This window comes from Elephas maximus, chromosome 5 (assembly GCF_024166365.1).
Source record: "Elephas maximus indicus isolate mEleMax1 chromosome 5, mEleMax1 primary haplotype, whole genome shotgun sequence".
NCBI classification, from domain to species: Eukaryota; Metazoa; Chordata; class Mammalia; order Proboscidea; family Elephantidae; genus Elephas; species Elephas maximus.
Window position 1 is genome coordinate 139,434,866 of NC_064823.1, and position 26,752 is coordinate 139,461,617.

General features: G+C 40.8%; 1 protein-coding gene across 2 annotated transcripts in view; it reads left to right on the top strand.

Moving 5' to 3' along the window:
* PPARGC1A (PPARG coactivator 1 alpha) overlaps window positions 1-26,752 on the top strand; it is an 830,369-nt gene that overhangs the window by 447,774 nt on the left and 355,843 nt on the right. Inside the window, exon 1 of one of the 2 annotated variants that reach the window (XM_049886432.1) lies at window positions 1,323-5,265. The exons of the other annotated variant lie outside the window; for it this stretch is intronic. Coding sequence (XP_049742389.1) covers window positions 5,197-5,265 — 69 coding nt within the window. The 5' untranslated portion in view covers window positions 1,323-5,196. Of the gene's footprint in view, window positions 1-1,322; window positions 5,266-26,752 lie in introns of those variants that run through there. 2 annotated transcript variants of the gene reach the window in all.

Consider the following 26,752-nt stretch of genomic DNA (forward strand, 5'->3'; position numbering starts at 1 on the left):
TGAGTGAGAGCGTATACTAAAATGGTCAGCAGAAACTCATAAAAATTCTAGTATAGGTATAAAGTGCAAGTGTGTGCAAAATTCTGTGTATAGGCGTATGACCATTATGTTTCTTCCAGGCGTGGGGACTCCCTGGATCTATACTCCTTTCCATCAATGTCCCCCTGCCCTTCCAGGCTTTCTTTCATTTTCTCCCTTAGAATGAATATCTGTGTGTAATAGAGCTCAGTTACAGTGATGTAATCCATCGGTGTATAACACTGTGCAATGCATGGTTTAATTCATTTGGAAAACTCTTTTATTTTCCAAATCTTTTGGTTCTTAAAATGAAGTATTAACCCATTTTTGTTCTAGAAGTTAAAACAATTTTTTTTTCCTTAAAATCAAGGGCTACCTGATTGATATCTTTTGTACAGATTTTTCCTTTTTTATTTTTATATCTAACTTTTTCATGAGGAAACTGTTACAAATTCTAACTCTCCATTTCTTATTAGTCAGCGTATTCTTGATATGTGGCTTATCTTGCGGGAAAAATAGCAGGTAAGGGAAAGATTTTGCATTACTTTTGGCATGAGTTTGATATTAATTTCCACATGGTACAGGAAGCTTAACTATCTTACTGCAGACCGACACTCCCCGATGAGGGGTACAGAATGTATATTGTTTAGTCTAAGGCAAGGAGGGATAGATAAAAAGCATTTATGACGTACTCAGTTTCCTCTCTTAAAGATTACTGTCTAGCAATACATTTCACCTTATTTTATTTTTAGTTCAGGGCATAGTTATTAGCACTTGTATTTGAAGAACATTAAAAAAAAAAATATTCTCCTGGGTGTCCCTGAGCAGGTCTGAGTTGGTGTTGCATTAAAAAAAAAAAAAAAAAAAAAACAGCTTGAAATGAAAAAACTTTGTATCCTTGGAATGTCAGAGTCCTGATCTGGGCAGCGTGTAATCCATACTTTCTTTCCACTTTATTTTCATAGTGGAATCTTCCTTTGATAAAAAAAAGAAAGAGAAATTAACGAAGATGGAAACCAAATGGATTCTTTCTTGATGGCTTGCTTTAAAAATACTAAATAAAAGCCATGCTATTTAATAAACTCCTGTCTTCCTGTATGTTCTCTTTATGCTTACCGTTTGGAGACACATATTTTGTTTTATCGGTAGTGAATTCAGACTGAGCTACATTTATTATTTGATGCTTCATCTTGCTTTCATTAATTTCCTTGCTAAGTGATAAGCAGCATTAAAGTCAGGCTATTCCGCATTCTGAGAAAGAATGACGCTGCATTATTGAACATTTCTACTCTTTCCTTTTATAAATTCATATTTCAGTATCACCTATAGAAATGGTCACACTTAATACTGCTATCTTATGAGCAGGGGAAAATAAAAAAAAGACCAAGGCGATAGAAGAAAGAGAAAATAGTGGAGGATGAGGGAAACAGCTAGAGCAGATTGGGCTTGTAATGGAATCTGTTGGAAGTAATATTGCAGGTTTACCCTAGGCTTGTGATAAGTGCCCTAGATAATTTCACTTTACTCTTGCATGGTAACAACAGTGTAGTTGTCAGGTTAGGCTGTGTTATGCTGTGGTAACAAGCAACTCTGGAAGTTTATTTTTTGTTTGCATAACGCCTGCTGTTGGTCAAGGTGACTCTCCATGGCAATTGTTGTCCACGATTTGCCTCAGCATTCTTCTGCTTCGATATTAAGGCGCGTCATATCAGCACATGCTTCCAGTATTGCTGCAGAAAAGAAGAGTAGAAGGAAGAGCAGACTAAGAGTCAAGTGTCAGGGATTAAGGCCTCTTGCTGAGGAGTGATATCCATCATTTTGGTCATATTCATTGGCCAAAACAAGTCATGTGGTTATGCCTAATCTTAAGAAAGTCAAGGAAGTACCATCCTAGTGAATGCCTGAAAGCAGAGGGGGAACTGGATATTGGCGAGCAAAAGTAATGACTAACAGAGACAATAATACCTCTCTTTTACGGATGAGGAAATGAGAGCTCAGAGAAGTTGGGTCATAGAGCTGCCCAGGGACATAGAGCTAGAACGTATGAAACTGCTGTTCAGACCTAGGTCTGTTTGCTTTCAGAGATTATGCTCCCAACAACTTCACATATTGCCTTCCGCTAGAACTGGTTCCAGTGCCTAGCAGATGGTGTGAATCAAATGGTCAAACTAATTACTCCCAGTTTTCCTTATGGAATACTGTTGGTAAGGATTTAGAAGAGGTGTGAAGAGCCAGGTGATTGGCGAGGCTTTCGTTGAGCCTAGTCTTTGGGCCAGTTCTCTGGACCCTTGCTGCTCTGGCCTTTCTCTCTTATACCTCAGGTTAAGCTCTGAAGAAGCGTCTGGATCTTCTCAGTAAGACAGAAGAACTGAGCAAAGAAAGGAGGAGTTTTGCATTTGTGTGCTCTGCTAGAGGCGAGGTAGAAGGTATGGTGTGGTGATTATTAAAAGAGTAAGATGGCAAGTTATGTTTGTATGGCAATTTACTTCCTATAAAATGTGTTCACGTAAAGACCAAAGATGAGAACAAATCTAGGTGTAGCAATAACTCTGAGGCCCTTCAATGAGGTGTGATTCTCAGACCTTCCCTCCAATGGCACCCGAGACTACATCGAAGAAAGCGCATTGATTTGCAAGGAGGAGGGACCAAGAACACAGGCCTTGGAGTCAGATCTGGGCTAACTCTCGGCCCCATCACCTAGGTAAATGTTTCCATCCCTCCCAGATGCTTTATCTGTCAATCATAATGACAACTTCATAGAGTATTTGTAAAGGTTAAACGAGATAATGTTAATAAAGCACTTAACTCAGTGCCGGCACCAAGGCCTGTGCTAAGTAAACACTGGCTGCTCTTTTTTTTTTTTTTATTGTTATTGCAGAGAGCTTTCAAACAAGGTGTGTGATTCTTTGGCTCTATGTGCAACAATAGATCACAGTGGAAATAGTGCACTCATTTCTGGGCGCTTTAGAGTGTAATATATTTTGAGGCCTGCGGTCAGACAATCAGAATGGAGAAATTACCTGAAACCACTTTACATGAAGAAAAGCTAAAGGAACTAGCAATATTTGACCTGAAAAAGAGATACCCTTAATAGAAGATGGAGCCCATGGGTGACTACTGTCTTTGGCGATCTGCAAGCTTGTTCCAGGAAATAGTCTTTATTTTTACTTTTTATGGGATCAAGAAATAGCACAGCCATGGGTCAAAGTTGCAGGGAGAGAGATACCAATTCCTGCTGGGACAAAGATATCAACCATGGAACAAGACTGTCTTGGGAGGTGGCGAATTCACTGTCATTGGTGGTTTAAGCATTGCTGGATGGTCATTGTCAGTGTCATGGGGATTGAAGCATAAGATGAGTGGTTAGATTAGAGAAACCTTAAATGATATTCAACACTGAGTTCTGGGATCCGAATCCTGGGTGTGCACTAGAATCATCCGGGAAGCTTTAAAACAAACAAACAAAGAAACAAACAAAAATAGCATCTTGGGCTGTACTCTGTTGTTGTTGTTGTTAGGTGCCGTCGAGTCGGTTCTGACTCATAGTGACCCCATGCACAGCAGAACGAAACACTGCCCAGTCTTGAGCCATCCTCACCATCGCCATTATGCTTGAGCTCATTGTTGCATCCACTGTGTCAATCCACCTTGTTAAGGGTCTTCCTCTTTTCCCCTGACCCTGTACTCTGCCAAGCATGATGTCCTTCTCCAGGGACTGATCCCTCCTGACAACATGTCCAAAGTATGTAAGATGCAGTCTCGCCATCCTTGCTTCTAAGGAGCATTCTTGCTGTACTTCCTCCAAGACAGATTTGTTGGTTCTTTTGGCTGTCCACGGTATATTCAATATTCTTCGCCAACACCACAATTCAAAGGCATCAATTCTTCTTCAATCTTCCTTATTCATTGTCCAGCTTTCACATGCATATGATGCGATTGAAAATACCATGGCTCGGGTCAGACGCACCTTACTCTTCAGGGTGCCATCTTTGCTCTTCAACACTTTAAAGAGGTCCTTTGCAGCAGATTTACCCAATGCAATGTGTCTTTTGATTTCTTGACTGCTGTTTCCACGGCTGTTGATTGTGGATCCAAGTAAAATGAAATCCTTGACCAATTAAATCAGAATCTCTCAGGATGAGGCCCAAGTAATATTTTTTACAAAGCTTCCCAGATGATTCTATTGTGCAGCCAAGTTGGAGAAGCACTGTCCTAACTGAAAAGGAGTAGGTGTCATTGACAGTAGCCCAGCTGCATGTCTAAAACCACAGGTAATTGATTCTGAACAGCAGGGGCCAAACTCACTCTGTATGAGAAACACCAGTGGAGCAGGACGGAATTTGGTTGTTCCCATGACGATGCCTGGAAGATGAGGGAACATTGAGTTCGGCTTGGTTGGGCCCTGAATTTTGAGAAGTCCACCCAGACTGAAGCCTCTGATCCCTTTGGGTAATAGTTTGGCACAGGGGCTGAGGTCCATGGTCAAGTTCAAGTGCCTGCCTGCAGAATGTCTTACAGAGAGGAAACCATGAACTGTAGACACTTCAGGATTCAACTAAGGGAATGAGTCTATTGTCACCAAGAGGAGCTTGCTAGTATTCAATGTTACTTGGCTACTGAGTGATAGATATGGTGCTTTTAGGGGGAAATGTCTTCAAATATAATCTACTGCTTCTATGTAAAGTAGCTTCTTTCTTCTAGAATATGCCTAACCATTGATGAAACCCTGCAGAGCAATGCATATTCTGGCATCTGTGTGTATGTGTGTGTGTGTGCATGCATGCATACGTGTGTACTGGGGCAAGGAGAAGATGGGAGCGCCATAACAATGCATGTTTCCAGAACATGCCTTCACACTTCCCTCCTCTGACCTTTACACCAGAATCACAAGAATGACCCATTGTCCACTTGCCCTGGAGCTCGGTTGTTCTTAATCTCTGGACTCTCAGTGGTTAAGCTGGCCTCCAGCCTGGCCAGCTGGCAGCTGTCCGAGTAGCCCCATGTATCCCAAATATGTTCCTATGTGTATTCTTCATGCCCAACCCCTCATCCTCTGGCATGGCGTTTTCTCCATGACAGTCTGCCCCCGAACTGCTCTCGCTGCTGCTTTGGTAAAGGCTTGCAAGGACAGAGAGTAACAGCCAGTGGTGAATCCAGTTTGTGCAAGCAGCACCAGCAATGGATGAGACCTCTCCCAGGCTGGACGAAGACTGGAAAAAAGGACTTCAGCGAGAAGCAAGCTGGCCGGTAAGTGATGTCCTCAGCTGCAGATGGGACCCAGATCTCTCTCAGCTCTTTTCCCAGGACTAGGTAATCCACATGGGTCGGTTTGCAAAACTGCCTTCCTTATCTGCGGGAACATCCACTTGGGAAAAGGCATCATTAATTTCCATTTCTTTGTCAGCCATGCAAATAAGACTCCGAATGAATTTGCTCTAGATGCTTGAACAAGCTAATAGGGTTTTACCAATCTATAGATGTTGCTAAATTTATACTTTCTTAATAAAGGCCCTTGAATTAACAAGTTGCAGGTGTATCTCAAAGGAAACCCGCAGATTTGGTTTGTGTGAGTACAAGTTCATTGCAATATAAAAATTCAATAAAACACCTGTCATCAGACTTACTTTATGGTGTTACAGTAGCTCGGAAGAAGGGACTCGGTTTTAACCTATTTTAATGAGGTGACCATTCTTTTAACGCAGCTTGCGCGCCTCTCTTATTTATACTGAACTCATAATAGGTAGAAGCTCTACGGTTTGCAGGGAGTTCAAGCTAAAGGATTCATTTTGGTGGAGAGGCAGTTTTCATTAAAATATGCAAAGCGATAATGTTTATACGTTACAATACCTATTTCAAATTAGCAAAATTATATGCTCCTGTCTCATAAGCTGCCAACTGAAATCCCTTCCTAAATCCTGTTGAATGGTTTTGATTATTCTTCTTCACATTACACATTACACACTTCTAATGTGTATTTTTACGCATCCACTCCATTGCCATTTAATTAGACAACAATATTGAAGGGTGATGCCGGCGCTTTTTTTTTTTTTTTAAATATATATATAATGCTGGTGGCTTACGGGAAAAAAAAGAATACTTCTGTGCACAAAGCAGTACTTATGGGTGGTGTCAGTTAAAGTAAAGCTGTGATTTTCCATTTTGTCTCTAGCACAAAATTTCACTTAAAAAAAAATGGTGATTCAGGATGAGTTGATTTCCAACACCAGTTTTTAAAATAATTCTCCCTTTTCATAGAAAAAGGGAAACTTTTAATAAAATGTCTTCTTTCTCCTGCAATAGAAATTGGAGGGAAACGTAGGACTGGTATTGGCAGGTATGTTCTGTTTTAAGTGATGTGTTGTTAAGTAAAGGAGCTTCAGGTAAACTGTTCCCCAGCCTGTCAGGAAATTGGAATCCTTCTACTCTGAGCCGAGGCATTATTTAGAAAGTAGAAAGAGATAAAAAATGAATTTCGATGTGCTACACACTGAAGATGGAAACCCTGGTGGCGTAGTGAGTTAAGAGCTATGGGCTGCTAACGGAAAGGTCGACAGTTCAAATCCAGCAGAAGCTTCTTGGAAACCCTATGGAGCAGTTCTACTCTGTCCTTAGGGTCGCTGTGAGTCGGAATCGACTTGAATGCAACAGGTTTGGTTAGAGGTTTACAATGAAGATGTCATGTGGTGGACCTCCAGGGGATCGACATAAGTATTCAGGTGTTTTACGGTATATTGGTATGGCTTCTGCACGATCACTGTACTTTTGCCTTTGGTTTCTATGTTTTCCTTAGGAAGTTGGCATCTTATATAGAAAGTCTTCATTTCACAGGAAGGAGGGATGTGAGGGGGTGACTCAGACATCCGCATGAACAAAATATTGAAACTAGAAACAGGAAGTCTAAATGTTTACGTAAAAAAGCCTGGATCGTCTCAAAATTCGCATCCCATGAACCTTTAACCTAGTAATTCCCCAAAAGGCAGATCATGAAAATGTTGTCTGTGCAGCTTGCCTCCAAAGATGATCCTGCCCAGCTGGTCAACCCTGTCCTTCCCGTTATGAGAACCGAAGCCCCCCCTTTCAGTTAGCGAGATAGTGGTCAGGGAAAAGACTGTCCCAGTCTCTGATTTGGTCCCCTTGGCTCTTGCTTCTGCATGGTGTTCGATAGAAAGGATGCCACAGAGTGTATCCCTCCCTCCCCCCGGCCTCCACCACCAGTGAAGTCGCCTGCTGTCAATACTCCCCAGTCATCTGTATCGCCACTCAGGATCCCCACCTGCATGGAGTCACCCCACTTCTACTGACACTCAAGCCATCATGTCACTTAAGGAGGTAACTAAATCTGATGACACCAGATGGAGCACCTTTGTCATGAGAGTGACTTGTTTTGGGCATCCCTGGTGGTGGAGTTGCATGAGGTAAAGAGCATTTGAAAACCAATTGTGATGGATGCTGAAGCTTTATTTTAGCCATGGGAACAATTCTTACTGGGACTGATGCAATACTTTCCCACCTATCTACTATTTACTAATCACAGTGCTACACACACACACACACACACACACACACACACACACACACACACACACACACACACACACACACACACACACACACACACACACACACACACACACACACACACACACACACACACACACACACACACACACACACACACACACACACACACACACACACACACACACACACACACACACACACACACACACACACACACACACACACACACACACACACACACACACACACACACACACACACACACACACACACACACACACACACACACACACACACTCTGCAGCAGCCCTCATAAGAAGTCCAAAAGGTAGATATGATTACCCCATTTCACAGATGAGGAAGTTAAGGTTCAGAGAGCCCAAAGCCATTCTGGGTTTGGGTTCATGCCCATGTCTGCCTGACTCCAATGCTTCTCTCTTCCTATGTTCGCTATTGCACCGTCTGAACTGAATTTTATCTCATTTTTTATCTCACGGAATAATAGCTCAGAAGCAGCTGTGATGTGGGCAGGCAGGAAGTAAGACGAAGAAAGGGAAAAAGCATGACGGTCTTCTAATGGAATGATCAATCTCTGAATCATTAAGACTTTAATAAAATGTTTTTTAATGTTTTCCTTTTTTTTTACGCCCTTATTCTGTAAAAAAAAAAAAACAAAAAACCAGGCACTAAACTAAGCTACTAATTCTTACAACTTACTGAAGGCTGATATTCTTTATTCCTATCGTACAGATGAGGAGACAGGGGCTCAGCAGTGTTAAGGACTGTGCCCCAGGTCACATAGCTACTGAGGGGATGTGGACGCCTCTGCTCCTATACAAGGCTGCCTCTCCGAATTTACTTTCAAATTGTATTTTGATCTTACACATTTTATCTATCTCATCTTGCAATAATGTCATAGGAATTTGGTCCTTGAGAAATCTCCCTGAAGGCTTTTTTGTTTGTTTGTTTTGTTTTTAATAAATTAAGAGTTGGGCAAAATTGCTCTGCTCACTCACTTCTTCAGAATGTCTTTTAATTGGGTGCAGTTTGCCCTGTGTGAACCAGCTTACCCATGGAGCTGGAAATGAGCTAGAGGCAATTTCTAGAATCGACTGCAAATCTGAAAATGCAGATAGCCCATACTGGAAAACAAACAGCAGCTGTGTCAAAGTTAATGCTCATATTGCCCACAGCCCACTTCGACTCTGGGAGAAACTCAGGAACAGAGGTGGCAGTACCTTATGCTGGCAAAAAGGCCTTAACCTGGTGCCTCTGCTTCTTCGCTTGTAAATCCAGGTGATTTTGCTTGGGCAAGGCCTTGGAGGGAAGGTGGGATGGAGACTTGAAGATGGTTCATTGTGTTTGGCGATTGTCAGTTGAAAAACATTAGATAGGGACAAAGAGCTCACTTCTGGATATTTCTTTATCTTGGGGTGGTTTCCTCTAAAATAACTGATGTAACCGCAGTGTGGCCATTTTGAACCTGTCTATTAGTATTGTCCTTCTGTGCCTGTCTCCGGCACAAAGAGATGAATTCCCCAAGGGCAGAGGTGCATTTTATTTTTCTTTGTGTCTCGGCACTTAGCACCAAGCCTGGCACAGGGTAATCACTAGGTGAATGTTTGCCGAACTGAATGGTATTGCATATTTGACCTGGAAGGAAGCTGAGACATGACATGATCTGGCCCTTCAGCTATAACTTCACACTTGAAGAACCCAGGCTGAGGGAAGATGAGGGACTTCCCTGGGTTCCAGTGTTGGTTACTGAGGAGCAGAGGTTACCCTTTCCCAGCTTAGCTTCCTTCCTTTTCCCTGGACTACTCTAACAGAACCTTGCTGTGCTTCAATTTCATCTGTGGAACTAGAGCTGGAGCACATTAGCTGTGTTGGTTTGGTTACCTTTATCATGAGGCCTCTATGGAAGAGTTGCTATAGCACAAGGGTCAAGAACTTGGGCTGTAGAGCTAGGCTCTGAGTTCTAATCTTGGTGGCATCCATTACTAACTGTGTCACCTTAGAAAAGTGTTTAAACCTCTCTGTGCTATAGTTTCCTCATCTATAAAATAGGATAATTATAGTAGCTTCTTGATAGGGTGGTTCTAAGATTTAAATGAGTTAATTTACAGAAGGTGCTCAGAAGAACACTTCCAAATACTATTTGTCGTTTCTGTTGTTGTGAGTTGCCGTTGAGTCAGCTCCAACTTATGGTGACCCCACGTGCAACAGAAAGAAATGTTGCCCAGTCCTGTGCCAATCACTGGTATGCTCCACTTCTTTGTTGCGACCACTGTGTATTTGGAGTGCCTTCCAAGCTAGAGGGCTCATCTTCCAGCACTACATTGAACAATATTCTCTTGTCATCCATCAGGTTTTTACTGGCTAAGTTTTGGAAGTTGATCTCCAGGCCTTTCTTCCTAGCCTGTCTTAGTCTGGGAGCTACACTGAAGCTTGTCCAATATGGGTAGCCTTAGTAGTATTTGAAATACTAGTGGCACAACTTCCAGCATCATAGCAATACACATGCCACCACAGTATAATAAACTGACAGATGGGTGGTGTAAGTACTATTTGGTGGCCCATATTAAACACTATGGAGGTGTAATTCTATTCAACATCGAATATCTGCTGTGTGCAAAACACTGGTTTAAGTGGATGAGAAAGAGATTTGAGACATTGTCTCCATCTTCATGATCATGATGGGATGGGGAGTGTGCAGCAGACCATTTTAATTATAGGACAATGTGGTAGCTTTCAGGGACAACAACAGTCTCCAAATATCATGGGAGCACTGAGGAACAGTCTCTAATCTGTCTCACGGTTTGCCTGATTGAGGTAATATTGTTGTTGTTAGGTGCCATTGAGTTGGTTCTGACTCATAGCATCCCTGTGTATAACAGATCAAAACGTTGCCTGGTCCTGTGCCATCCTCGCAATTGTTGCTATGATTGATGGCCGCTGTGTCAATCCAACACTTTGAGGGTCTTCCTCTTTTTTGCTCACCCCCTACTTTTCCAACCATGATGATGGATGAGGTAATATTCAAGATAATTATTAAAGAAAGAGCAGGAGCTAAGCCAGACCAAGAACTGAGTAAGAGCATTCAAGGGCAAGGGAAAGAACTGTCAGAGGCATAGAGAAGAGAGATGCTAAAGTATGTGCTGGGGAAGCCGCAGGTTGTCCTGTGGTACTGGCCTTTCAGGGTGAGGCAGGCGAGGTGGAGGTGAGTCTAAAGAGGCAGTCAGGAGAAAGGTCCTGTGTGGCCAGACTGAAGAGCTTCATTGGGAGGTAGAGAGCCATAGGCGGGTTTTAAGCAGAGATGTGCCAGAGGGACCAAATATATCTTTTAGGAAGATCATTCTGGCTTCAGTGTAGAGAATAAATTAGAGGATGACAAGACTGGAGACTGGTGGCCAGAAGCCCAGTTAAGAAGCTGCTTTACTAGTCTAAGTGAGGGCTGACTGGGCTGTGGAAACAAGATGAAGATGGAAAGATGGATTCCAGGAATATCTAGATGGTACTAGCCTCAGGATTTTGTGATTGGTTTAGGCTGAGGGAGGAGCCAAATGACCCCCATGTTTCTTGTTTGGGTGGCCAGATAGATGCAGGGGCCACTACCTGAAAAGAGGTTGCTAGAGAAGATAGTCTCTGGATTCATGAAGGAATTGGGTAGATAATGACTAACAAAATGGTAGAGAAAAGTTATAATAAATATGATAATAAAATATTTTATACAGAAGAATGAAGAAAGCCTTGGGTACTCAGGGAAGGTAATAATATTAAGAGTAGCTAACATTGTTGGAGAACTTACCCTGTGCTGGGAGCTGTTTAAGGCACTTTACTTACATTAACTCAAAGAATTCTCAGCAACTTGGTGTCAGGGAAGATACTAGTAGTACCCCAGTTTTGCAGATAAAACAGTTTCAGAGAGGTTAAGTAATTTCCCCAAGATCATTCAACTAGTAAGGGAACTGAGATCCAGGCAGTCTAGCTCTAGAACGCATAGCTACCCTAGGATTATGTCTGCCGATGATTTCACAGCGTAGACGACATTTGAGCCAGGTTTTTACGGAGGAGCAAGTTTTGCCAAGCATTCAAAACCTGAGTTTGAATTCAGGCTTTCCGACTTCTCTGATCATGGATATTCTCTACTCCGGGCAGGTGGGAAAGTCTCTTGTACATGTCTCTGAGTTCACTGGGGCCCCTGGTGTTATTAGACCATCTGAGTTTCTCAAGGTGGTGAACACCAGCTTCACAGCTCCTCACAGAGGCTGCTTATGGTGCTGGAGGCATCTAATGAAGCCAGCTCTGTGCCCAACAGGTCTGTGTCCAGCAGGCTGTGGTGCATGGGAAGTGGTTGGCCTGGAAACCAGAGGGCCTGTCTCAAGAAGGTCTATTGATCCTAGGTGTGTGACCTAGACTTACAATAACTGTGAACAGCATAGTTATATATTCAATTATGTCCCCGCAAAAATGTGTGTATTAACTTCTTTAGGCCATGATTCCCGGTATTTTGTGGTTGTCCTCTATTCTGTGATTGTAATTTTATGTTAAAGAGGATTAGGGTGGGATGTAACAACCTTACCAGGTCACATCCCTGATCCAAAGTAAACGGAGTTTCTCTGGGGTGTGGGCGTATACCACCTTTTATTTCCCAAGAGATGAAAGGGGAGCTAGCAGAGAAGGCAGACCTCATACCGCCAAGAAGGCAGCACAGGGAGTAGAGCGCATCCTTTGGACCTGGGGTCTCTGTGCCTGAGAAGCTTCTTGACCAGGGGAATATTGAAGACAAGGACCTTCCTCCAGAGCTGACAGAGAGAGAAAGCCTTCCACTGGAGCTGACACCCTGAATTTGAACTTTTAGCCTACTTTACTGTGAGGAAATAAATTTCTGTTTGTTAAAGCCACTCATTTGTGGTATTTCTGTTATAGCAGCACTAGATGACTAAGATAGAATTATATAGTAATATAATATAGTGATAGAGTATATTACACTATGACCTCTGGGAGCTCGTTCTTCTTCTATAAAGTGAGAATAAAAATACCCACTCCCAAGTAAGAATCCGGTGAAACAAATGTGTGTTTGGAAGAACTTTGCCCACTATAAACCATTCTACAGATGTAATGTTTTATTTCTATTAACCAAAAATAAAGCAGAAATGTATCTTTAAATAATAGCAAATCTAAAAAGTCTTGTGTACTCTATGCCTTCCCTTCTACTTTCATTACTATTATGTGTTTTAGTTTCCAGGTGAGAAGGAAGATGAAAGGTTTAGTGTTGTTTCTTACCATCAGGAGAGGCTTGACTTCCTCATGTTTGGGCATCGATGGTGGTTCATATTTTGACTTTACTTCACATTTAGAGAACTTTGCTTCAAGATACTAACATCGTCTATGCAGTCAGTGAATGGTGACGATGGGTCAACCTCAGGACATGACAGTCCAGACTGACCTGTTCAAACTATGTCAAAGGTAAGATGGACCTAGTAAGGAATTACCTGAATGTAGATGCTGTAGGAGTTTTGTTGTTGTTAGTTGTCATCAGCTCAGCTGTTGACTCATGGTGCCCCGTGTACAACAGAACACAACGCTGCCCGGTCCTGCACCATCTTCACAATTGTTGGTGTGCTCGACACCATTGTCAGAGTTTAAAATAAATAAATAAATAAAGCGGCGGAGTTTAGGCTCATCCAAAAACCAGTTCTATTTTATTCTTCTATTGTTATATTTAGAACATAGCACAATGGTGTGTTCTGAGAAGACTTCTTTTCTTATTGCTGGTTGTAAATTTTTGTGTTGCCTTTTAAATTGCATAAGACACATTCATTCATTCATGGGGTCAAGACAGGTGAACCATTTGGTGCATTTCTTAGATTCAAATATCAGAGATTCATAAGGCTGGGAGAGCCCTTGGGATGACATCTCAGTGTTGGTTTTCACCCTATACACTCCTCACACTGAGCAGAAGCAAGTCCAAAAAGCTGAAGACAGATGAGCCTCTCTAGCCTCTCCCCATAAGTCACTCCTACGTCTACCAAACAATCCTTAGGCTGAGGGAATTCTTCCTTCTGGCCGATTTAAACTTTGTCTGTAGAGGCTTAGCTCTGGTTCTGCTCCTTCATCCTCCCTGGAGGTGGAGAAAAACAGCTCAGTCACTGTCCTCAGGAATCAGCCTTCCTGGCCTAAAAGATCATTATGAAACCAGCCCTCAGCTTTCAATTCTCAAGGCTAAGCAGCCTGAGTCCTTCGGTGTAATTATTCATTTCCATCTTCTTGAATTTCTCCAAACCTTCTCTAAGTCTGTTCATTACCCTTCATTTATTGAGCCTAGAACTTTTCAGGGGCATCTAGCTTGGACTAGCCAGTTCCGATCATTTACTCATTCATTTAATAAGCTAGTATGCATTTATTGGGCTCCACATTTTAAGCACTAGACCTCTGGGAGAGGCACTGAGATACGAAGATAAGAACAGCATAATGTAGCCTGGTTCACATCCTGCATTGCTGCTTCTGGCTGTGTGACCGGGGAGCATGTTACTTAAACTCTCTATGTCTCAGTTCCCTCATTGGCAAAGTGGAATAACGATACTGTCTGTTTCATAGGGTTTTTGGGAGGATTAGGTAGATAAATACATGCAATGTGCTTGGAACAGTGGCTGGCACGTAGTTATGGCCATGTAACAATTTGCTAAATGAAATAAAAATGAAATGAGATGCAGACCTGTCATTGAGTTGTACATACTCGGAGAGATACACTAATAAATGACTTAAACCCCATTGCCATCAAGTTGATTCTGATGCCTAGCGATCGTATAGGACAGAGTAGAACTGCCTCATAGGATTTCTAAGGCTGTAAATCTTTGCGAAAGTAGACTGCCACATCTTTCTCCCATGGAGTGGCTGGTGGATTCAAACCACCAACCTTTCAGTTAGCAGGCAAACACTTAACCACTGGGCCACCAGGGGTCCTTAATAAACAATGAATTTATAACTGGAATGCTCTTTAGAAGAGAGGATGTTCAGACTTTGTCTTGCTTACTTTGGACACATCATCAGGAAACAGCAGTCTCTAGAAAAGGACAAATAGCATGTTTTAGTAAGGTAGAGGGTAAGTGAAAATGAGGGAAATCCTCAATGAGATAGGTTAACGCAGTGGCTTCAACACTGGGCTCAAACATATCAAAGATCATGGAGATGTTGCAGGACTGGGCAACCATCCATTCTGTTATACATGAGGTCTCCATGAGTTGGAGCTGATCCCATGGCAACTAATAACAACAACAAAACAGCTAAATACAATCCACTATGTTAATCCTGTAGTAGCAGCGTAAGCACGTAGGATGGAGATTGAGAGGAGAAAGGGGAATTATATCTCGGGACCACAGGAAAGGCTTCACGGTGTCAAAAAAAGTGAAGGGTTTGATATATTTCTTTTTTATTATTATTATTTTGTATTGTGCTTTAAGTGAAAGTTTATAGTTCAAGTTAGTTTCTCATACAAAAATGTATGCACACACAGTTATGTGACCCTAGTTGTTCTCCCTGTGATGTGATAGCACACTCCTGGATTCCCTGTGTCCATTCAGCCAGGTCCTGTTCCCTTTTGTCTTCTCATCTCGCCTCTGGACAGGAGCTGCCTATTCAGTATCATGCATCTACTTGAGTGGAAACCCTGGTGGCATAGTGGTTAAGTGCTACAGCTGCTAATCAAAAAGTTGGCAGTTCAAATCCACCAGGTACTCCTTGGAAACTCTATGGGGCAGTTCTAATCTGTCCTGTAGGGTCGCTATGAGTTGGAACCGACTAGACGGTATCTAACAAAAACAACTTGAGCTAAAAAGCACTTTATCCGTGAGTATCATTTTATATCTTATAGCCCAGTCTGATCCTTACCTGAAGAGTTGGCTTCAGGAATGGTTTCGGTTCTGGACTAACAGAGAGTCCAGGGGCCATGTTTTCCGGGGTCCCTCCAGTCTCAGTCAGACCATCAAGTCTGGTCTTTTTACTAGAATTTGAGTTCTGCACCCCACTTTTCTCCTGCTCCATCAGAGACTCTTGTGTTCCCTGTTAGGGTGGTCATTGGTGATAGCCAGGCACCATCTAGTTCTTCTGGTCTCAGGCTTGATGGAGTCTCTGGTTTATGTGGCCTTTTCTGTCTCTTGGGCTAATGTTTTCCTGTGTCTTTGGTGCTCTTCATTCTCCTTTGCTCCAGGTGGGTTGGGACCAATTAATGTTTCTTAGATGGCCACTTGCTAGATTTTAAGACCCCAGACACCACTCACCAAAGTGGGATGCAAAACATTTTCTCAGTAAACTTTGTTATTCCAGTTGACCTAGATGTCCCCTGAAACCATGGTCCCTAGACCCCCATCCCTGCTGCTCTGTCCCTTGAACTGATTGGTTGTATTCAGGAAACTTCTTAGCTCTTGGTTTGTTTCAGTTGTGCTGACTTCCCCTGTATTGTGTGTTGTCTTTCCCTTCACCTAACATAATTCTTTTTTAGTGAATACCCCTCTTCCTGCCTCCCCATCCTCGTAACCATCAAAGAATGTTTTCTTCTGTGTTTAAGCCATTTCTTGAGTTCTTATAGTAGTGGTCTTATACAACATTTGTCCTTTTGCGACTGACTAATTTTACTCAGCATAATGCCTTCCAGGTTCATCCATGTTATGAGATGTTTTACAGATTCGTGTGTTATTCTTGCATAGTATTCCATTGTGTGACTATTCCATAATTTGTTTATTCATTCGTCCATTGATGGGCACCTAGGTTGTTTCCTTCTTTTTGCTATTGTGAACAGTGCTGCAATGAACATGCCTGTGCATATCTATTCGTGTGAGAGCTCTTATTTCTCTAGGATATATTTCAAGGAGTGAGATTGCTGGATTATATGGTAGTTCTATTTCTAGCTTTTTAAGGCAGCACCAAATTGATTTCCAAAGTAGTTGTACCATTTTACAATGCCACCAGCATGTATAAGTGTTAATCTCTCCACAACCTCTCCAACATTTATTATTTCATGTTTTTTGGGTTAATGCTAGCCTTGTTGGGCTGAGATGGTATCTCTTTGTAGTTTTGAGTTGCATTTCTCTAATGGCTAATGATCGTGAGCACTTCCTCATGTATCTGTTAGCTGCCTGAATGTCTTCTTTGGTGAAGTCCCTGTTCATATCCTTTGCCCATTTTTTAATCGGGTTAGTTGTCTTTTTGTTGTTGAGGTTTTGCAGTAACTCGTAGATTTTAGAGATTAGACCCTGATCGCATATGTCATAGCCAAAAATTTCTTCCCACTCTGTAGGTTGTCTTTTTACTCTTTTGATGAAGCCTTTTGATGAGCATAAGTGTTTTATTTTTAGGAACTTCCAGCTGTCTAGTTTCTCTTCTGGTGTTTGTGCCTTGTTAGTAATGTTTTTTATCCTGTTTGTGCCACATATTAGGGCTTCTGGCATTGTCCCTATTTTTTTTTTTTCATGTTATTTATCATTTTCAATTTTATATTTAGGTCTTTGATCCATTTTGAGTTAGTTTTTATGCATGGTGTGAGGTATGGGTATTCTTTTATTTTTTTTTTTTTTACAGATGGGTATCCAGTTATGCCAGCACCATTTGTTAAAGAGACTGTCTTTTCCCCAATTAGTGGACTTTGGGCCTTTGTCAAATATCAGCTGCTCATAGGTGAATGAATTTATGTCTGGATTCTCAATTCTGTTCCAAAGGTCTATGTGTCTGTTGTTGTACGAGTACCAGGCTGTTTTAACTACTGTGGCAGTATAATAGGCTCTAAAATCAAGTAGTGCGAGGCCTCCCACTTTGTTCTTCATCTTTAGTAATGCTTTACTTAACTGGGGCCTCTTCCCTTTCCATATGAAGTTAGTGATTTGTTTTTCCATCTCATTAAAAAAATTCCATTGGAATTTGGATCAGGACTGCAATGTATCTGTAGATTGCTTTGGGCTGAATAGACGTTTTTACAATGTTGAGTCTTCCTATCCATGAGCAAGGTATGATTTTCCACTTACGTAGCTCCCTTTTGTTTTCTTGCAGTAGTGTCTTGTAGTTTTCTTTGTATAGGTCTTTTATATCTTTGGTTAGATTTGTTCCTAATTATTTTATCTTTTGGGGGACTATTCTTGTCTGGTGTCCCTTTTCAAGGGGAATGCTTTCAGATTCTCTCCATTTAGGATGATGTTGGCTGTTGGCTTTGTATAAATGTCATTTATTATGTTGAGGAATTCCCCTTCTATTCCCATTTTGCTGAGGGTGTTTATCATGAATGGGTGTCTGTCAAATGCCTTTCCTGTGTCAATTGGTGAGATCATGTGGTTCTCGTCTTTTGTTTTTATTAATATGTACCCTGTTGTACTGTGCTAATGAGGGTTTGTACTCTTGGAATGGGCCCACACAGGTCTATGCAGGGATGGAAGTCATTCAAAGTCCATGGACCCTTATGCCTTATGCCATGGACCCTTAGGCAAAGGAGCTGTACCTGCCCTTAGCTCACGGCTGGGAGAATGGCTTATGGTGCGTGAGGTGCACGATGAGCCCTACTTCTGGCCCAGGGGAAGTGGCAATCACTGAAGCTGGCCCAGCACCCAGTGCACAGTGGGGAGGACTCTGGTAAATGGGAGAGAGTTTCTTCCCAAATGGGGTATTTTTTTGATCCTTGTGGTAGGTTAGACTCAGGTACTTATCTTTTGCCCACTGAGGGAAGCTTCTTGCTGGTTCCGGATGGTTGAGCAGACTCTCTGCTGCCCAATCCCTCTCGATGTGGAAAACACATCCTGAAGGCCACCGCTTGCTTCACCATGCTCATCAGCTGATCAGGCCTACAGGGTGCTGGTTCCCACTGGGTCAGGTCTGGCAACTCCTCGCTGCTTCTGAACCATCTCTGCCCCCCCTCCCGCCCCCACCACTCAGTCCGATTTCTCAACTTTGCCTTTGATGTTCAGGGCTCCTAGATTGTCACATATAATCAATTCACTTTTTTTTCAGGTCTTTGTTGTAAGAGCGACTACCAGAAGCGGCTGACTACTCTGCCATCTTGGCCTTGCCTCCCTTGATATATTTCTTAGATTCAGATATCATAGACTCATAACGCTAAGAGAGAGCTTGCAGTTACATCTCATTGTTTGTTTTGACCCTACAGATCCCAGAGTTGGGCCTTAATGGAGGTGTTGGGGCTTTGTAGGTGCTAAAGAGGATAGAGTGGCATTCTAGGCTGAAAAAGCCACGTGAATAAAGACTTTTAGAAGAGTCAATGTGCAGCATTGATTTGGAGAACGGTGAGCCTCTGTTTGTACTGTGAGGTGTCACGGGGAGTGAGGTTGGGAATAGGTCCATCCATCTGGTGAGATCAGATTGTGATGGGACTTGGAGGCCTTGTCCAAGTGTTTGCTTTTTGCATAACCTGATCCATGCTCTTGGGGCTTTATGTCTATTTTAAAAAGCTGTAGATCCATTAAGGAGGCTGCCAAAGCATTCGATGTTCCTCCTCTATTAGTTCTCTTACTCTGTCTGGGATCAGGGTTATGTGTCAATCCCTGGAGGCCAGAGCCTGAATCTTGTTCATCTTCCTATTTCTTTCAGTCTCTCACAGTGCCAGGGATGGAGTAGGATCAAGTCGGGTGTGTTGAAGTAAGGCTTGCTGTGTATAGCCAGTGCCTCATCCATTTCTTCTAGAAAAACCGATTGTGCTAATGCATGAATAAGCAAATGCCAATAAATGAATCCAGGGATTTTACAGTTTTCAAATTTGACTCAATTTCAAGCACCTCTTGGGAAGGGAACAGTTTTGTATAAAACCCAAACGGCCAATATAAGAAACAAATTCTCCCAGTGGTGTCCTTGCTTTTTGCGTTCAGCCTCCTGTTCCTCTGGGTGCCACATTCATAGCTGGTTGTTCTGCTTGGGGCCCAGTGAACCTACAGTAGGTAGAAAATGCATGCTGTTCCATTCTCCAACTCTTCCTTGAGTATCGACTTAAAAAGGTCACAATTCATGCTGATGATGCTAAGGCACATTCCAGACGCAGAGGGTAGATTCTAAAAGACAGTTGAGGGGTAAAGTCAGCTCCTGAATATCTGAAGAGACAAATATGTTTTACATCAAGTTCCCCTGTTGAAAAATGTCAAAAGAAGTGAGAAATACTTAAGCTGGAGCAGCTGGTTGAATGCGGTTATTCTCTCACTTAGGACACAAAAGCCACAATTTTCTATCTAATTCACTACTCAATCATTCCGTGGCCTCTGTCTCAAGCTCAATTTAAGCTCAGTCCCCAGTACACAGAGCCACTGTATAGCGTATTCAGAAACGGCTGGCTGAAGAGACTGAGGGGAGAAGAGGACCCATGTTATGACCCAAGGCTTCAGTCATCAAGTCATCCTAGGGTCACGTGGCATATCTCTCTAAAGCCTCTCCTAAAGACAATGCAAAATAGGTAATTGCTCCTTTAGCCCCGACATTTTGGTTTTCATTGCCTGATAGGATAATCTGATCAGGCACAGGCTGATACTTCTGTTTAAATGCTCACCACTTGTATTGGGGAAGCAGACAAATTTACTGGAGGGTTGGGGGTAGTGCCTGCATTGAAAGTTTGCTCCCTTAAGGGCTTCGGATTGAAATGGAAACGGCTGGCTCTGTGCAGAACTCCATTACTGCTGATGACTGTTTGTCTTTTTCAGAAGAGTTCGGGTGAGCAATAAATATGACTGCTCTTTAGGGAGAGCGTCCTGGAAATGGTTGAGTCTTTCCTTACACATGTCAAGTGTGTTTCAGTTTTCAAAAGTGCTTTTTTCATTTGTATGCCTTTTTTAAGCTCATAGAAGCCCTACGAAGTCAATAGAAGCAATATTATTATAACTAATCATCAAATGAATAAATGGAGGGCTGACAGGTTAAGAGCTTCATCCAGCAGTGCCAGGAGTAGAACCTGGGTCCGACTTGCAATCCTATGCTTGCTCCCTTAGGGTGAGTTGCTTCTCTGTTCAGTAGTTAAGGGTAAGCTTTCCTAAAGCTTGTAAAAATTGTATCTTCTTAAATGAATACGTAATTAGCCCCAATCAGTTGTCCACTTCCTAAAAGAGTGTGACATTTAAAGCTAAAATCTTGGAAGTAATCTTTCCTGAGGGGAAAAAAATAGCTTCTTCTCCCTCCAACCCCAACAGTGTAATTGTCTGTTGAAAAAGCAAGACGTTCTCGTTTCTCCTTGCTGATCATTATGCTTCAGGCACAGCTTTCTTGCAGTGGTGGGGTCCGATGGTGCTATTACACAGCCAGTAATCGGAGGAAGTGCTTCAGAAATACGTAATTTTGTGTAACAGTCTAAAAGACTTTATTTTTAGCATAGCTGGATTCCTTTTTCACACTGGAAAAGGAAGCACACCATCTTCCTCAACTTATCTCTTTGCCAAGATGTGACTTAAATAGCACAATCACCCTAGCTCCACCTTTGTGTTACTATTCAGCGAATCAAAGATCTGAACTAATGAGACCAAAATGCTTCCCTGAGAAATTTTTGGAAATTGAAATCATCAAGAGATCACATGATGCAGCTTTGCTCTTTGTGTGGGGGGATATGATTAAACTCTTAAATGCATTATTTTCTTGGTCTTCGAAATAAATTATTTTTCTTAGTGAGTGGTCTTAGTGTTTGTAGATAATTGAGTAATTATGAGGAGGGACATTGTAAAGGGCTTCATACTTTTCTTGCAACTTTAATGTACTGGTATTTTTGAATGTTCTATCTGCCTAGAATCAACCTACTCTTCTCTCTACCATCTCAACAGCAACAAAACCCAAAAGAAACAAACAGGCAGAGACAAACCTCATAGTCATGCTTAAAAACTTCGATCACCAACTCACACTTATGTCAATATTAAAATGTATTACAGTCCTTGACAGCATGAGCTGTATCTAGAGTTGAATGGGCTTGAATCATGCTTCGCCATTGACTAGGTAGATAACATTGGATATGTTTCTACTTTAAACCTCAGTTTTATTATCTGTAAAATGGGGATTACGATAGCAATTAGATGATCAAGAGGATTAAATGAAAGAGTATACCTAAGTGCCAAATTAGCAGAGTGACTAGAATACAGAAAACACTCAACAAAAAACAGCAGTTATAATTCTTTTTGTGAGGATGCACAGGACCAGGCAGCATTTCATTCTGTTACGCATAAGGTCACTATGAGTTGGAACTGACTCAATGGTACCTAACAACATTCTCTTTGTACGGTGTTTTTATTTAAAATCAGGGTCATGGCAATATTGTCAACATCCCGTTCATGCCAACCCACTAATACATGGGACAGAAGTAAAACATAGAGAAGACCAAATGTATACACACACACACACTCACACACATATTCATATCATATTATCAGGTAAAATAATTGTCTACCTAGGAAAGCAAAGTTATTTTGAAAAACTCTTAGAAATAATGAGAGTTGCATTAAAACCAAAAAACCAAGCCCATTGCTGTTGAGCTGATTCCAACTCATAGCGGCCCTATAGGACAGAGTAGAATTGCCCCATAGAGTTTCCAAGGAGTGGCTAGTGGATTTGAACTATTGACCTTTTGGTTAGCAGCCATAGCTCTTAACCACTGTGTCACCAGGGCTCCAGAGAGTTGCATTAGTTGATCCAATAAAAATAATAAAAATTTAATAGATTTCTCATATAGTAGTGATAACGAGTTAGAAAATATAAAGATAAAAATCATTCAAAATTGCCCCAAAATGTAAAATGTCTAAGAATAAACTTACTGAGTAATTATGCAGACTGTACATGAAGAAAGCAAAACTTTCACAGGAGAGATAAAAGGCAACTTGCATACATGGGAAAAATTTGTCATGTTTCTAGAAAGGAGGAATGAATACTGCCAACACTTTAATTCTTCTCAAATGAATGTACATATTTAATGTAATTCTAATCAAAATCATGTTGCTGCTGCTGTTTTCTGGAAAACTGACAAAGCAGTGTAAAGTTCATCTTGAATAATAAACACAATGAGAGGAGCTAAGGAAATTAAGAAAAAAAGAAGAGCAGGAAAGCGGGATTTTCTCCAGCAGATGCTGTAACACACTATAAACTAAAAAGAAAACCCAAAAAACAAACTCGTTGTTGCCTAGTTGATTCTGACTCATAGGGATCCCATAGTACAAAGAACTGCCCTATCAGGTTTCCAAGGAGCAGCTGGTGAATTTGAACTGTCGACCTCTTGGTTAGTAGGTGAGCTCTTAACCACTATGCCGTCAGGGCCCCAACATACTATAAAGTTATGATAATTAAAACAGAAAGCTGCTGGAGTAAGAATCAACACACAAATGGGGTCAAATTAGCCCGGAAACCAACTACAAAAAATGAAGAGCTTAGGATGTTGTCAAGGTTGCATTACATATTAAATGAGGGACTGACGATTATACAATAAATGATATTGAGGCACTTGGTTAACTGACTGTGAGAAAATACTACAAAATAGATTCCATCAGGAAAAAAGTAAAATTAAAAAAAAAAATTCAAATCTTATTAAAAAAAGAAAATATAGAGCAATATTTTGATACCCAGATCTTGGGATGGGAAACCCATTGCCATCCAGTCGATTCTGACTCATAGCAACCCTATAGGACAGGGTAGAACTGCCCCATAGGGTTTCCAAGGAGTAGCTGATGGATTTGAACTTCGAACCTTTTGAATAACAGTCAAACAATAAAACACTGCACCACCAGGGCTACATGGGATGGGAAGACTAAGCTTAAAAGAAAAGAGTGATAATTTTGATATCTAAACATTGAAAATTTCTCCATGTTAGAAATGTCATAAAATCAAATAAAGTGAAAAAATTTTTTTGACAAATATGACCAAAACCCATTGCTGTGTAGTCATTTCTGACTCATAGCGACCCTGTGGGATGGAGTAAAACTGCCCCATAGAGTTTCCAATGAGTGGCTGGTGGATTTGAACTGCTGACCTTTCAGTTAGCAGGCAAACTCTTTAACCATTGCACTACCAGGGCCCCATATGACCAAAAGGCTTTATAATTTTTGACAAGTGAAGAGTTCAAACAAATAAAAAATAACCTAATGTTACACTAGGAAGAAAAAAAAAAAAATGCTGTGATCCTTTAAGAGTTAATAGGAGAGATAGAAATTATTAGTAAATATATGGAAAAAATATTTCAGTTGCATTTGTCAGCAGAAAAATGCAAGTTAAAACAATTGTAAGACACAACTGGCAGAGATTTTAAGAGTAATGTTGATGATGGCACAAATCATATGTAGCTACTGCCTCAGCTATTGAGGGGTGTAAGCTATTACCACATTTCTGGAAATCAATTAGATAACATGTATCAATAGCTCAAAAATAAGAAAAAAAAATGCTGGACTTAATATTATTCTAGATTCGATCTTAAGAAACTTATCACAGACAAAGAGAAAACTTCACGTAAGAAAATGTTTATTTTGGAGTTTATAATAAAAATTAGAGGTATCCTAAATTTCCAACCATAGGTTAATGATTAGATATGGTATAACTATAAAAATAATGTTTTCAGTATTTAATGTTGAGAAGCATGTTTTTGATATAATGTTAAGTAAAAACAGTAAAACAAACAAACAAAAAAAACATACCTTTGATTAAATTAAAAAAAAAAAACCAGTGCCTTTGGTTAAATATGGCACCCAAAATCCTACCATAAGAAAGTACAGATATAAAAAAAAAAAAAAGCTTAATTCCCAAAGCACAAAGAGAATGAAAGAGATGTCATAAGTGGAAAAAAATCAACTACATTTTAAAAGTTCAAAAGAGAACAGACAAGTGGTAATTTATGTGGCACAGCATTTAAATAATAGTGAAATTTAAGCCAATAGTTAAGGAATCAACGAAAAGCAGGGTGTTTTGCACAGACAAATTCTGGAAATGTTAAGGAATTGACAGTTCAGATATCTTTGAAGGCTAGGGTATTGGGCTGAGCAGAAAATAGATGAACAGGTTGAAGGTATGTAGAAAGAACAAGTAGACCCTCAGATTCCTTCTCCCACTGGATTGCGGCAGGAAACAGAGAACTTGCATTCTAACCGGAGAACTTGAACCAGAGAGGATCTGGACTTGGAGATAATCAGGCACAGTAGAGGGACAGGTAATATGCAATAATAAAAATAAGGAGATTTTAAGTAAAAGTCTCGGTACTGAACGATGAAACCCCGATTCTGTCTTCATCTGTGCAGCTTCCAGACTGCTGGCAGCTGATCTTATATGCTGTTAGGAGGGAGAGTGAAGAATTTCTTTATGAGGAAACTGACCAGTCTAATAGAAAGGACCTCTGGTATAAAGGCCCACTCTCCTCCATGACACACTGTAGTAAAATCCACCACTGTAACCCTCTCCCATGCCCCTGGACTTCCAGTTAGCCTTGAATTTTTAAATTGATTTATTCCTTTTTTATATATTTTATTTTGTTGTTGTTGAGAATATACACAGCAAAACATACTCCAACTGAGCAGTTTCTACGTATGTGTATGCAATTCAGCAACATCTACCACACTCCTCAAATTGTAAAACAATTCTCACCCTCTGCTTCAGAGGTGTCCCTCCCCCATTAACATAACTCTCCCCCCTCCGATGATTCCTAAGATGGCCAGATATTCCTGGAAGGTCTCTAATATGACACCAACCAAAAAACCTGTTGCCACTGAGTCAATCCCAAGTCATAGCTACCACATGTGTAATAGAATAGAACTGTTCCATAGGGTTTTCTTGGCTGTAATCTTTACAGAAGTAGTTCATCGGACCTTTATTCTGTGGTGCTGCAGGGGGATTCGAACTGCAAACCTTCAGGTTAACAGCTGAATACAAACCAATTGCACCACCCAGGGACCTTCTAATATGAAAGGGCGAGACCAAAACAGAAACAAAAAATAATTAGAGGAAGCCAAGGCGATGCAGAGAACAGAGAAAAACAGCCACAGTAAAAATCTCATATTTTATTTTGAGAGGTAAGAGAATATGTTGTATCCATGGTACAAGAACAGACCATTTTGGAAAAGGAATGTTCAGATAATTATAACAGACTCTTGGAAATTAGAAACATAAAAGGAGAAATTAAATATAAGAGTTGGAAAACAAATTTGAGAAAGACAAAGAAATGGAAAATAGGAGAGCAAAAACAAGAGGAACAGCCCAGCAAGTCCAACGTCCAAATAAATGGAGTTACAAAAAGAGATATCAGATAAAATATGAGGGGGAAACAACAACAACAAAACTGTTAAAGAAATTGTATAAGAGAATTGAACTGAAATCAGTGAGTTATATGGGACCATTCACTTAATGCCAGCATAATGAATGAAACACACACACACACACCCATAGACACATCACTGAAAAATTTCAGAACACTTGGAGTAAAGAATTACAGGAAGAAAACAAACGAAAACAGACAAACAAAAAACAGGTCACTTGCAAAGGATAAAGAATCACATTGTAGAAGTACCACTTGCAGCTGGAAGACAATAGAGAACAAGCTTCAAAAGTTTAACTCATTCTGAACCTTGATGTCAATGTCCTGTCAAACTATTGATCAAATTTTAGAATAGATAAGACATTTTTTTTAGGTATGCAAGATCTTTACAGTTTTCTCAGGAAACTCCTAAAGGATATGCTTCATCAAAACTAGAGAGAACCAAGAAAGAGGAAGATAAGGGATTCAGAAAATAGGGAATTCAAATTCAAGAGAGGCAAAAGATATTCCTGGGAAGATAGCAAAAGGGAGCTGTTGGATTTCAGCTCTTCAGAAGGCTTGGAGAGAAGCCAGTCCAGATCAGACTCCCTGAGGAATGTCTCCCAGAAAAATAACAAAAATAAAAATGGAACTGATCAGTTGTTTGATATACTTGAACATACTGAGAGAAATTTGCAGCTCTGCAAAGAGTTTGGCATTCGATCAACAAACCTAAGGAAATAAACACTAAGGCAATTATGAACTCTAGGGAAAACAAAAACATGTAAGAAAGAAAATATGATACACTGCATGGCCTATCAGTGAACAAAACTTTAATAGTCATAATAACAAATGTTGAATATCTAACAAAAAATATAAAATAACTATGAATATACTGTGAAAATGAAGTGAGGGGGGAAGTATATGTGTGAATGGGGTGTTGTAAGATTTAATCCTCCCCTTCCATATGTGAACATCAGGAAATAATATCTGACATAACAA